Source organism: Saccostrea cucullata, unplaced genomic scaffold (assembly GCF_032062105.1).
Source record: "Saccostrea cucullata isolate Sc308-1 unplaced genomic scaffold, CSIRO_AGI_Scuc_v1 ctg15427, whole genome shotgun sequence".
Lineage (NCBI taxonomy): Eukaryota > Metazoa > Mollusca > Bivalvia > Ostreida > Ostreidae > Saccostrea > Saccostrea cuccullata.
The window spans coordinates 1,892-14,356 of record NW_026918470.1 but is presented as its reverse complement, the minus strand read 5'-3'; the positions used below and the strand labels follow the sequence as shown (position 1 = coordinate 14,356).

Genomic DNA, 12,465 nt, shown 5'->3' with positions numbered 1-12,465 from the left:
ATAGATGCCGCCATTATGATGTCTGTTTTGCCGTATATCACGCCCGATTCTAATTGTAATTTCTCTGTACTAAGCATTTTTATCGAAATTTAATACTTAGGGGATATTGTCATATTGTGTAATTGTTTTATATTATAATTGTTACATGTGTTATGTGGATTATCTATTGTTATTATTAAACATTATTTGACAATGATTATTGCCGGTGGCTGCCGGTGACTGCCGGTGGTACCGGAGATCTGCCGGTCGTCCCTAGGGAAGCGCGTGGGTCTCCGGGGGGACTGTCGAGAGCTATATAAACAGAGGATAAGAACTGCCGGTGGGACTCGGCATTTAGATTTTGAGGTTAGCGGTTGTTTATTTGATTCTTAGCATTTTTCATTAGGAATTTAGTAATTTTTGAATTAATTCATCAATTTTTCTTAAAGTGAATACGGGTTAATCTCGTTTCACTATTAATTACTAGTATTTATCGTAGGACGTTTGTATTGGGTTAATCTCGATATTAAACGATTAAATAATTTTGTTACGGTTTGACTGAAAGTGAGTCTTGAAGTCTTTCCGTGTAAATAATTGTTTATCTTTGATAGATTTTAGTAATTCAATCAATTTAAAGTGATAATCTAGTTGCGTTTATTGGAATATTCAAGCAGGAATTAAGGCTAGGATTTGATATAGAAATTATAGAGATAATTTCTTGCTTTAAATAGCTTTTATAGATTGTGTAGATTCGTTTAGAAATACTTTGGTTATTCTAAGGTATTTCTATAGTATTTATTACTCACTATTCGGGTCATTCTCGTTTAGTGCGCCCCCCTCCTTTATCGTATTAACGTAATACGAAGGTTGTGTTAGTGTAGTAATTCATTGTGAATTTGGGTGATTCCCGACTTCCATTGAATTTTATTGTAATTGAATATTAATTAATACATATTGTGACTTTTATTTATTGAATAAATTTGTTAACTTTAAATAAGGCTTATCATTTAACTTCCCCGTAGTTATTTACGAGTCCAAACACAGGTTATTCTTGTGTTATTATAGGAGATCTTTATTTACGGGTTATTCTTAAGGAATGACTCTAATTCTTGGCCATATTATCGAGTATAATCTGGTTTGGGTCAGTTTACGCTTTTTTATAATCCGCGAATGACCCAAACCAGATTATACTCGATAATATGGCCAAGAATTAAAGTCATTCCTTATAATTTAATTTTAAAATAATTAAACAACTTTTGATGTAAAATTGTGTTGCTTTTCATAAGTTCAAATTTACCGCGCAATAATACAACCGTAGTAACGGAAGTGATTTGAAGCGAGGGGAGGTAATGACTGATACATAGATCTAGCAGCCATGATGTTTGTTTACATGAGGTAAGAACGAGTAATTGATTAAAGTTGAAGGTACATTTATTAAATCTGGAATTTTCCATGGATTCCGAGGACTAGAAATGAGGAGATTGAATGGATAAGATGATTAAGCTGGTCGTCAAGGGGGTGCGTCCCCATACCAAACCAGATTATACAAAATGTTATGCGTTCCTTTTTGGAAATCAACCAATGAGAGGCGAGAATAAGATAAGATAAGATAAGATAAGATATGCTTTATTACTAATTCAGTGCCCAAATGAGCATAAAGAGTACAAACTTACAAGAGAAAGGCCTAATATATAGTTGACAGAAAAAGGAAAAACAAAACAAAAGATTTAGACATACATGAACCTATACAAACATGTACATAAAATAGACATATGACTCTTCAATGTATATATACATATGTATCATATTGTGGTATGGGGCATCAGTATTTAGGCTAATGGCAATTAATTAATGTACATGCATTTTTGAACTTATAATGTTTATAAGATAGATAGAGAAAAAAAAATGCAAAGTACATTAGTAGTAGAGACTGAAGTACATATGAATTGAATAATTATGTATATCCTAACATTTTTACTTTTATCATTTTTTAATGAGATTTTTTCTCTTAATAAAAGATTTGGATAAAAAGTCACATAGTTTAAATAATATATTGTGATCTTCATTTGCCATAATCCATAAAAATTTTTGATTGTTGGACAGAGTGTTGAAATTTTTATAATTGTCACTTAAAAAGTTAAATAAAACTTTCCTTTCTTCATTATATAAAGAACAATTTGTAAGGAAATGGATTTCATCTTCAATACAATTTGAATTACAAAGAGTACATGTCCGTTGACTTCTTTCTAGAGGGATCTTTTTCCCATTAATATCTTTCGTATATTCATATCTACCACGTTCAATTCTTAATTCATGTGCACTTATTCTGAATTTACACAGTATTTTCCTCTGTTCAAAAGACTTTAAAGATAGTAAATATTTCTCAATGGCAAAAGTATTCTTCAACAAAAAATATTTATCAAGTTTACCATGTATTTGACCCTCATCGTGTATTTTAAGCCAATATTGGTAAAAATGCTTTTTGATAAGTTTTTTCAGTAGTCCTTTAAATGTGGTCACATTTAACTGTTTACATATGGGTAAATTAAGGTCTAGTTTGTTACATAAAAATTTGACAGTGTCATACCAGTTATTGATGTCAGACTGACTAAGATTTTTGCACTCTTTATATGCACAATATAGTAAAGATGATTCTGACATATTTTCTAATCTATGCCAATAAGATAGTAAACTAATGATGATTGAACAAAACATGGGTAATCTGCCAAGTTCAGATAGAATAGCAATATTTGTACTCTTTTTACCAACACCAAGAATAAATTTACAAAATTTGATATTCAATTTCTCTGCATCCCAATCTTTGTATATAGTGTAAATGTCTTTGTTTTTTTCAATGTTGCATTTAGATAACATGCCCCAAACTTCACAGCTGTATAATGATATTGGTTTGATTAGGTGGTCAAAGAGGTGTAGCTGAGTTTTTATAGATGGTTCTGATGATTTCAAATCTTTGTGCACTTTGAAGGAGGCTTTCAAAGCTTTTTTAAATAATGTTTCTTTTGCTTCTTTAAAGGAGCCGGATGAACATAGTACTATTCCCAGATATTTATAACTTTTGACACATTCAATTTCTCTATTTCCAAGAAAAAAAGGTTCCTGAATTAGACGGCCACTTTTGTTAAAAATTATTATTTTTGTTTTGTTACAATTTACTTCTAGACACCACTTATTACAGTATTTATTCAATGTATTTAGTTTGTTCTGCAAATCAATTTGGTTGTCAGATATTAAAGCAAGGTCATCTGCATACAGAAGAGCTGAAATTTTCTTTCCTGATAAGGAAACATTATTGGTACATGAGTTATCTTCTTCAAGTAGGGTAGAAAGATCATTTAGGAATATTTTGAATATATTTGGACTCAACACGTCCCCTTGATGTACGCCAATTTCTGGTGAATAAGGACTTGTGAGTTTATTGTCTATCTTTAATTCGGATGTTACAGTGTCTATACATGTTACATAATATATTATAAAAAAGACCATTGATGTTTAATTGGAGAAGTTTTAGTTTTATACCTTCATGGATAACTGTATCGAAAGCTTTATGAAAGTCCACAAAACAGACATATAATTGTCTGTTCTTTGAGTTAATGTATTTGTCTATGAGGCACTTCAGAACGAATAGATGATCTGATGTTCTTGATGATTTTGAGAATCCGATTTGGCTTTCATGAATGATATTATTTTCAATCAGAAAAGTATCAAGCCTATTATTTAAGATAGTATTAAAAAGTTTCCCAATGCTATTTGTTATTGTTATTCCTCTATAATTTTGTGGGATCCTTGGATTTTCGGATTTAAATATTGGTGTTGTATATCCTTCTAGCCATTTCTCTGGGTATATACCAGTATTAAATATTGTGTTGAATAACTTCAGTAGGCAGCTGTTTAGGTATGTATGTGATGCTTTCAACATTTCGTTTGTAATATTGTCTAACCCTGGGCTTTTTTGAGACTTCAAGGACTTCTAAAGAATACAAATAAGATTAAATTATTCGGAAATAATCACAGTATTACATGGGTTATTCCCGTGTAGGCTTCTAAGGAGTACTTGTGCGTGAGATCCAAGCAGCTCAGGTCCGTTACATTGGTGGGGAGGGGGGGGGGTGTCGGAGAAAAAAACGCTTACTGTACCTAGCAAAAATGACAAGGAAAAAGAAATTCCAAACTCTAAAAAAAAAGTCTTTTTTCGGGTATGGGTAGGTGGGGATGGGGGGCTTTCCACTGAGTTGGTTCCAACTTCTTTAAATTATCAAATTTTCTACATACGGCACCAATTTACCCCAAACGGGGAATGGGACAAGCAGCCTAACTATCCGGGTTTGTAGACCGACACGGTTTTTACTTTTCTTTTTGCTGTGCTTAATCATTGGTGTGTTTGTGCGGACGCATTGTATACACAAAAAAGTTAAGAGCCTAATCGAAGAAAGAACCTTGAAGATGGCTTGTCGATTGAATTCACTTATCAGAATTAAAAAGCTTATAGAACAACCTTTAAAGAGGCATTTTTCTACAACCCAGGCTACAACAGCTTTAAGAGGTAATTGTTTTCATTTTCTGATAGCTGTTCAATCATTATTTATCAGGAATTTTCTTAGACAATGTTTATTTATCAGCCAATAAGAAAGATGACCCTCATGAGGCAATGATATTTCTTTGCAGTTAAGGAGACTGTTTCTAAAGAAATCACTGTGGTGAGTAGTCAGTCTTTTCTACGTTTTCCCCCATTATTCATACATTTGATGTACTAATGAAAATGTCTGTCCTTTTATTGAAGATCGAGGGCGAGAAAGTAGACTCAGGCTGGGAGGGGAAGATTCTGAAGACAGCTGAACTGAAGAATGACGCATGTCCAATCTGCCGTTTAAATGTAGAAATTAAGTATACAGTAAGCATCACTTCCATATTCTATTCTTTTGTATTAAAAAATGAATTACTACCCCATCACCCCTCAATTCTTTAAACAGTTAAAGGGGGGTTTAAAATTTTCTGTCAAGTTAAAAAGGCTTAAAGCACAAAAACAAGTGTCGGGATGGGTGAAATGCCTGGATGCCCTGACTGATTTTATAACATTCATTTATCATGTACATGTATACTTGTACCAGTGTTTGAATCTCACTGCAAAATTAGCTACAATGTAGATATGCAGGCCTGACTGCTATTGAAAGTTGTCAGCCCTACCAAAAATGTACTAGCTAAAAAAAAAGTCTTTTATAAGACTTAGCTCGTTGTAGCAATAATGTGAATGAGGCCAGCTCACTATATGTTCTATCCCGGACCTAGAGGCTGATGAACTCTACCCATTTGCTTGTTACACTTTGCAACCACTCATTATAAAAAGTATTAAAATCATGAAAACAATCTCCATTTTCGGTGCACTGCACAGCCCTCACAACCAGTAATATTAGTTGATTTGAGAGTTTTATAAGATATCTGAATTTTGTTTTATGTAAAAATTTTATATGTCCAGCTTGACATCAATACGTGCAATCTGTTCGACCGTGACAAAATTTTTGTGTCTTGGGCGCATGGTTATTTCAAACACTGGGTGTACCTTAGTTAAAATCAGGAAAACACCAAAATAATCTTTTTACACAAAAAAATACGTCAATATACATAGTACATTATTGGAGAAGGTATACCACTCTGGTTTGTTATCGTTGTACCACATCTGTCCTTTTTGAGTTTCAAAAAAAAAACACGTATTTATTTCATTACAACCTAAAATAATAGTGGACATTGTCTCTATATGTCGGTTATTCTGCTTATGCAGATAAATTGGCTTTGGATTGCATAAAAATCCCACAATTAATCCTCAAACACAAGGTTGAAATAAAATAAGTAGAAATTCAGGTAGAGCCAAAGCTGTCATAGCTTTAGAAGCCCACAATACTCAGATGGTCATGAAGGCTCATGAGTTTTTGTTCTTGTTTTTTTTAATTTTATTAATGGGTATACATGTATAAAGTTTATTTTATTTTTTCAGGATGTTTTAATACTTCAACAGTTTTTGAATGATAAAGGTGGACTTCTTCCTAGGAGAGCTACTGGAGTCTGTCAGAAATCCCAAAATGAATTACAAACAGCAGTCCACAAAGCCCAGCGTGCAGGTAAGTGGGACATGTGAGATGAATGGGGAGACTTTGTGGAAATTTTGTTCACAGTAATGTTTTTTCCGCAAGAGAATCTCAAATTAATGAAATTAAATGAAATATCTTGAGCACATTTAGTATTTGATTTTGTGAATGGGGATATGAAACAACCCTGTTGTTAACACTCAGCCTTGCCCTTGTTTAATGGTTAGAAACAATTCTTGCCTCATTAAAATAATGTTGTCAAGGGGAGTAACTTTTACACGTTTAAACAACTTTGAAAGTCTAATACCCCTGGTACATTTGTACGTAGAAAATCATTTGTTTACACTAAACAGATAAAACTGTCTTTGTGGCAATAGTTCTAAATAGGTGTATGCCATTGATCTTAATAACATGTATTTCTTTGAATTAAGTTTAGATTAGGCTAGTTTAATGTCATGAAAGAAAATTAACTTAAATACTCTTATTTGGAAAAAAAGTATTTACATTTACAATTGATGTGTTTACAAAAGGTTAAATAAAAGGTTTATGTCTTCTTTCTCTCAAGGATATCCAGAGTGTATGTGTTATGTCTTTCAGGACTGATGCCACAGTTCAGACCACCACCAAAAGAAGGCAGACCAAGGAAATTCCCAGTATCTAACTTCAAGTGGAAAAGGTTTCCAGCATATTATGATGATTAATTGATTAACATTAATAAAATAATTTTATTTATTTATTTTTTTGGGTTCTGCTATATAAATGGTTTACTACATAATCATCAAGAATCAGGAAGTTTCCAACGTTGTCCATGAATTATGTAGCATAAAACATAAAACTTCATTTTTTCTGAAATACTGGCAATTGTATTACATGTAATCATAAAGATTATATGGTTGCTCAATTGTCCACAGTATCTGTTCAGTTGAAGTTTGTGTGCTTATGGCATGTTTTGACCATTAGCTTTGACTTCTTGAGAATTTTGCACTCAAACTGGGATGCAGGCGGCCACTACTTGCTGCTGGTAAAAATATATCTGTATTCAGCACTAATGGCCATGGGGCATTGAATGATCTTATTCCTTGCAAATACTATAGTTTTATTGGTCTCATCTAAAGGACTGGTCTCCATGGATTCCATTTGGATTTGGACCTATGACTACTGACAATATAAGTAACATATTATGTTAATTCATCTTGTATTTTTATGTCACTGTTCACTGCTCAAAAATGATTTGAATATCTGTACACATTTAAATGTCCACTGTGACCCCCAGTCCATAGAATGTCACCACAAAGGGCCAGCGATAAGGAAGTTCTCTTGTCTTCCTGGTCTGTTCTCAAGTATTTGAGAAATTCACCACCAGAATCCAGCAGATGAATGCTGTAGTTTTTTTGCATCCATCACAATCAAATTGCAAAGGTTGTCACAAACAACATCCACTGGGAAGAATAGATGACCTTGATTTCCTTTGTAAATAAAGCGGAAACGAGCGGTCCTTGACATCACTTTCAGAACACCATGTTCATCATCCAAGTTGTCCAAAACGCAAATATCCGTGTTAGCGTTTTCTGTTATTCTGAACGGCTGCGTGAAAAACTTTCTTCCATTTTCTTGGTATTCATAAACTTTCTTTTCGTGTCCTTTCAGAGAGTACAGTTTGACTAAACCTTTGCAATCTTTTGTACATGTTTCTCTACAAGGATCAGCCATTGTGACCAAAAAGTCACCATCAGTTGTCAAACATACCCCTTCAGGAGTAAGTGGAGAGGTTTCCACGATAGTCGCAAGTTTGTTGTTGGTTAGCCGTTTAACTGCTTTATTTCCGCTGTCTGAGAAAAGAATATCGCCATTGGAGAGCACGGCAATATCATTTATATCGCAGTCAATTTCGTTTCTACTCTTTAATTTTCCTTTCTTGGTAACTTTGTCGAAGTGAGTTTGGTCAGAGGCTACTAGAATAGCATTCTCGTAGTTGTCCACCTCTAAAGCGATGATGTCCCCTTTCTCGTGTTTAAACGACGCAATTTTTGTCACAGAAAAGTCGTCGAAATCTTTAACTTCTCCAAGGAAAGATGTTACAATTTCCTTTAATATTGTACCATTTTTAAAATGTAACGAATATCGTTGATCTTCAATTGCCTCATCTTTAACTAAAGACGAAACCTTGTTTAATCGACAATTCACATTCAGTAAATTGTAGCCAGAGAGGGAGCAAGAACCTTCCAGTTCCCCGACCCTGTCCCGGAGTTCTGTCTCTTTTTCCTTTAACTTCGACTGAATTTCCATCAGTTTTCTGTTCTTCTTTTCGGCCCCATTTTTGAAAACTTTCTTACTTTCTTCGACACATTTGGTAAATTCGCTTAAAATTTCTCTGTAGTGACATTCTAATTTGGATATTTCTCCATCTCGATCTGCAATGTTTTGTTTCACCATCGAATCAATTTTTTCAATCTGCTTTGCAATATTTGGCAGCTCTTCGTCTTTGATTTCCAGGCATATTCCGGAGAGGCGCGATTTCTTCTTGGTTGATGCTTTTCGGACCGTGTTCCAGTCGTGATTTCGATGTTCTGTTTTTGCGCAGTCTGTACATATTAATTCATCACAGTCGTTACAGAAAAGGTTTTCAATTTCCGAGTGTTTCTCACACTGTGGGACACTAACTTGAGGAGATCCAAATCGGAATTCAACACTATCGTATTCTGCCATGTTTTTTTTCTTCAAAATGACGTGCAATACTGATAAATTTAAAGATTTTTATTACTAGTATACATGTAATGTTGGTCCACAAGGAAATTATATGTATAATTCAATTTCCGACAGGAAAAGGCTTTTAAGATGCTAAAACATCTATTATTAAAAGTCATTATTGCATTTAAAGTATGCACTTCCTTAAATAAGAAAGTCGGACTTTATTGGATGTGCATAAAAGTCTTGCTACAAGGAAGAACTTTTAATGTTTTTAAAAAGCATTTTCATTATTTTTTTTAATATTCTATGAATTTGCATTCGCGGATTTAGAGGGGTCCGGAACCCCCCTCCGCCTTAGAATTTGCAGTTATTAAATGTATATATACAATGTACTAAATCAAGTAAAAGTAAACTTGGATCCCTGTAGCAACCGCTAATGATATACGCCGCTTAATGATACAAATATCATTAAGTATTGCAATATATAATAATATTTCTTTCATTAAGCGGCGTTATATCATTAGCGGTTGCTACAGATCCCTCTAGAAAACGCAAACCCCTCCTCGAAAACACAAATCTATGTATCTGGTATGAAAAGTCATAGATTTGAAGGTTGAAAGTCAATGACCGGGGGGAAATGTTTTTCACAGTTGGAATTTTTAGCTCTACTGGTCAGAGACCAGAAGAGCTTATGCGATAGTAATGCGTCCGTCGTCCGTCCGTCTGTCTGTCTGTCTGTCTGTCTGTCTGTCTGTCCGTCTGTCTGTCTGTAAACAATTTTTCAAAATGCTACTCCTCCTACAGTTTTGGTCTGATTTCAATATAAATTGGCACACAAGTAGACTACACTAAGATACATAATTCTGTGTATCGGTTTTTGATTTCGATGAACGGTGTTGCCGTGGTTACTAAAAATAGAAATTTCTGTGAAATTCTTTCAAAATGCTACTCCTTCTACAGTTTTAGTCTGATTTCAATATAACTTGGCACACAAGTAGACTACACTAAGATACATAATTCTGTGTATCGGTTTTTGATTTCGATGAACGGTGTTGCCGTGGTTACTAAAAATAGAAATTTCTGTGAAATTCTTTCAAAATGCTACTCCTCCTACAGTTTTAGTCTGATTTCAATATAACTTGGCACACAAGTAGACTACACTAAGATACACAGTTCTGTATATCGGTTTTTGATTTCGATGAACGGTGTTGCCGTGGTTACTAAAAATAGAAATTTGTGTGAAATTCTTTCAAAATGCTACTCCTTCTACAGTTTAGTCTGATTTCAGTATAACTTGGCACACAAGTAGACTACACTAAGATACACAATTCTTTATATCGGTTTTTGATTTCGATGAACGGTGTTGCCGTGGTTACTAAAAATAGAAATTTCTGTGAAATTCTTTCAAAATGCTACTCCTTCTACAGTTTTAGTCTGATTTCAATATAACTTGGCACACAAGTAGACTACACTAAGATACATAATTCTGTGTATCAGTTTTTGATTTTGATGAACGGTGTTCCGTGGTTACTAAAAATAGAAATTTCTGTGAAATTCTTTCAAAATGCTACTCCTTCTACAGTTTTAGTCTGATTTCAATATAACTTGGCACACAAGTAGACTACACTAAGATACATAATTCTTTGTATCGGTTTTTGATTTCGATGAACGGTGTTGCCGTGGTTACTAAAAATAGAAATTTGTGTGAAATTCTTTCAAAATGCTACTCCAAATACAATTTTAGTCTGATTATTATATAAATGTGGCATGCAGGTAGACTGCACTAAGAACATAAAGAGACTTAATCAAGGATCATTATTCTATTTATTGCTGTTGAAAAGTTTCAATTTCCAACTGCTTAAGTACTTTTCTCTTCCTTTGCTATAAGTACAAACCAGTAGAGCTTCAGTCTCGACAGAGACTTCTGGTTTTGACTGGGGTAGATCCCTCTGGAAATAACTTCCTGGATCCGCGCTTGAAATTGCACACATGCAGATGATTTCATGTTGACATATTTTAAAAGCTTTTAAATCCTACTTCTCAAGAAGAACAAGGCAAGACCATTATTAGTTATATTAAATTGAAACATACCGGTATGGAGATAACGAACATTATTCAAGATCAAAAGTCGATAAAACAATACAAAATAGGAGCAGAGAAAACACGGACTTCCAAAACACCAGAGGTGGGAACAAGTGCCATGGAGGAGTGAGCATCCCCTGCCGACCGGTCACATCCGCCGTATGCATGCTCCTTGTCAAATGAGATTATTCTCAGATTATGTAGATTCAAATTATCAAATCATGGAACATGATAGTGATAGCCTGACATATCTGACGTTTTCCATGCTTTTTTCACGATTTTGAAATTTGACGTGCCAGGAAAATGAAAACAATGGGAGGCAGAGTTTAAGCTATGTGGAAGGGGGAGAATGAATTCCATTCCAGTCTTTGTCTCACTGGGGATGGGAACGAAGCTATGAAAATTAACGTTATCTTGAAAACAAAATCTGGAAAAGAAGATTGCAAATATATAATAATTATATTACAGTTACCGGGTTTAAGATCTGTAGTTTTGTATGTGTGTTATCATTCTTTTGTAATAGTAAAATAAATGTGTTTTTTTTCCATTGTATTTTCAGATAAATACTACACTCACGTATAAATACCTCCTATATGACACTTCAATTTATGTATAGCATTTCATCAAATGTAATTATTCGTACATTTCTTTTTCGTTCACATCACGCATTTGTCCAGAATTTAACCAATCGCACTTGGAAACAAAAGTAATTGTAATTTATTAATTCCGTTTCATATTTATCGAACCCATCTCAGCTAATCAAACTGACCCCATGCATTACATGGCATTAAACTGCATGAATTTTTTGCATTCATATATTTATTTATAGTTATAATATCTATTCTGATGTATACATGTACTTTATGTTCCTCATATACCATGTTATATGGTTTGAGCGAAATAAACTGAGTGACTGATTGAAAAAAAAGTTCTACTATTGAAAATATAATTTATTAATTTAGGGTATTTCTTAATCTCTTCAGCCATACCAACATGACGTGTATATAACTTCTTATCATCTCTCGGTTTTACTTTTATTTATTATTCGCACTTCAGCCATGCATGGTATCGCAAAAGAAAGATATTAGAAGTTAAAATACGGGGATTTCCCCTTAAACATCATATGAGCGATGGAATTTCGAAATTTATTACAAGTTGGGGAAATTCTTAAATAACTTTTAAACATATTCGTCATGGAAATGTTGAAATAGGTATAGGAGTCAAACATGTACATGCATAAACATGGAATCGTAATTTGGATATAAAGTGTTGCAAAATACATGTCTCAACCTCCCAGACTGAAACCAGTTATGAACAATGAAAATATCCATCTCAAATTGCAAAGATAATCATTACAACACACTGAAAGGCAATACTTTAAGAATTCTTTACGAAAAGTTTTAGTAAAATTCTACTTTTAGAATATAGATTCTATTAGTCTTGTCTTTTCGAGCCTCGTGTTTAATTATAAAATTGTCCTCTGTCTTAAATTCAGCCATATGTTTCTGATTCCAGATTCAAAAAATGATAATTATAAAACATACCTTGTTTCTTTCAATTGTTTTTACTAACAGAGCTGACACTTTTCAAGAAAAATGTAAAATAAACTAAAGGTACT

General features: G+C 33.6%; 2 protein-coding genes across 2 annotated transcripts; one reads left to right on the top strand and one right to left on the bottom strand.

Annotated features, from left to right (window-relative positions):
• The first annotated feature begins 4,375 nt into the window (after window positions 1-4,375).
• LOC134266560 (large ribosomal subunit protein mL66-like) lies at window positions 4,376-6,813 on the top strand. Its single transcript, XM_062748786.1, has 5 exons — window positions 4,376-4,540; window positions 4,663-4,694; window positions 4,778-4,888; window positions 5,987-6,110; window positions 6,675-6,813. Exons 1-5 carry the CDS (start codon window positions 4,441-4,443, stop codon window positions 6,776-6,778), a joined length of 471 nt encoding a protein of 156 aa, XP_062604770.1. The 5' UTR covers window positions 4,376-4,440; the 3' UTR covers window positions 6,779-6,813.
• A 13-nt stretch (window positions 6,814-6,826) lies between these two features.
• Window positions 6,827-8,825, bottom strand: LOC134266550 (uncharacterized). The gene has a single exon (XM_062748773.1). It carries the CDS (start codon window positions 8,781-8,783, stop codon window positions 7,431-7,433), a length of 1,353 nt encoding a protein of 450 aa, XP_062604757.1. The 5' UTR covers window positions 8,784-8,825; the 3' UTR covers window positions 6,827-7,430.
• Window positions 8,826-12,465: the final 3,640 nt, after the last annotated feature.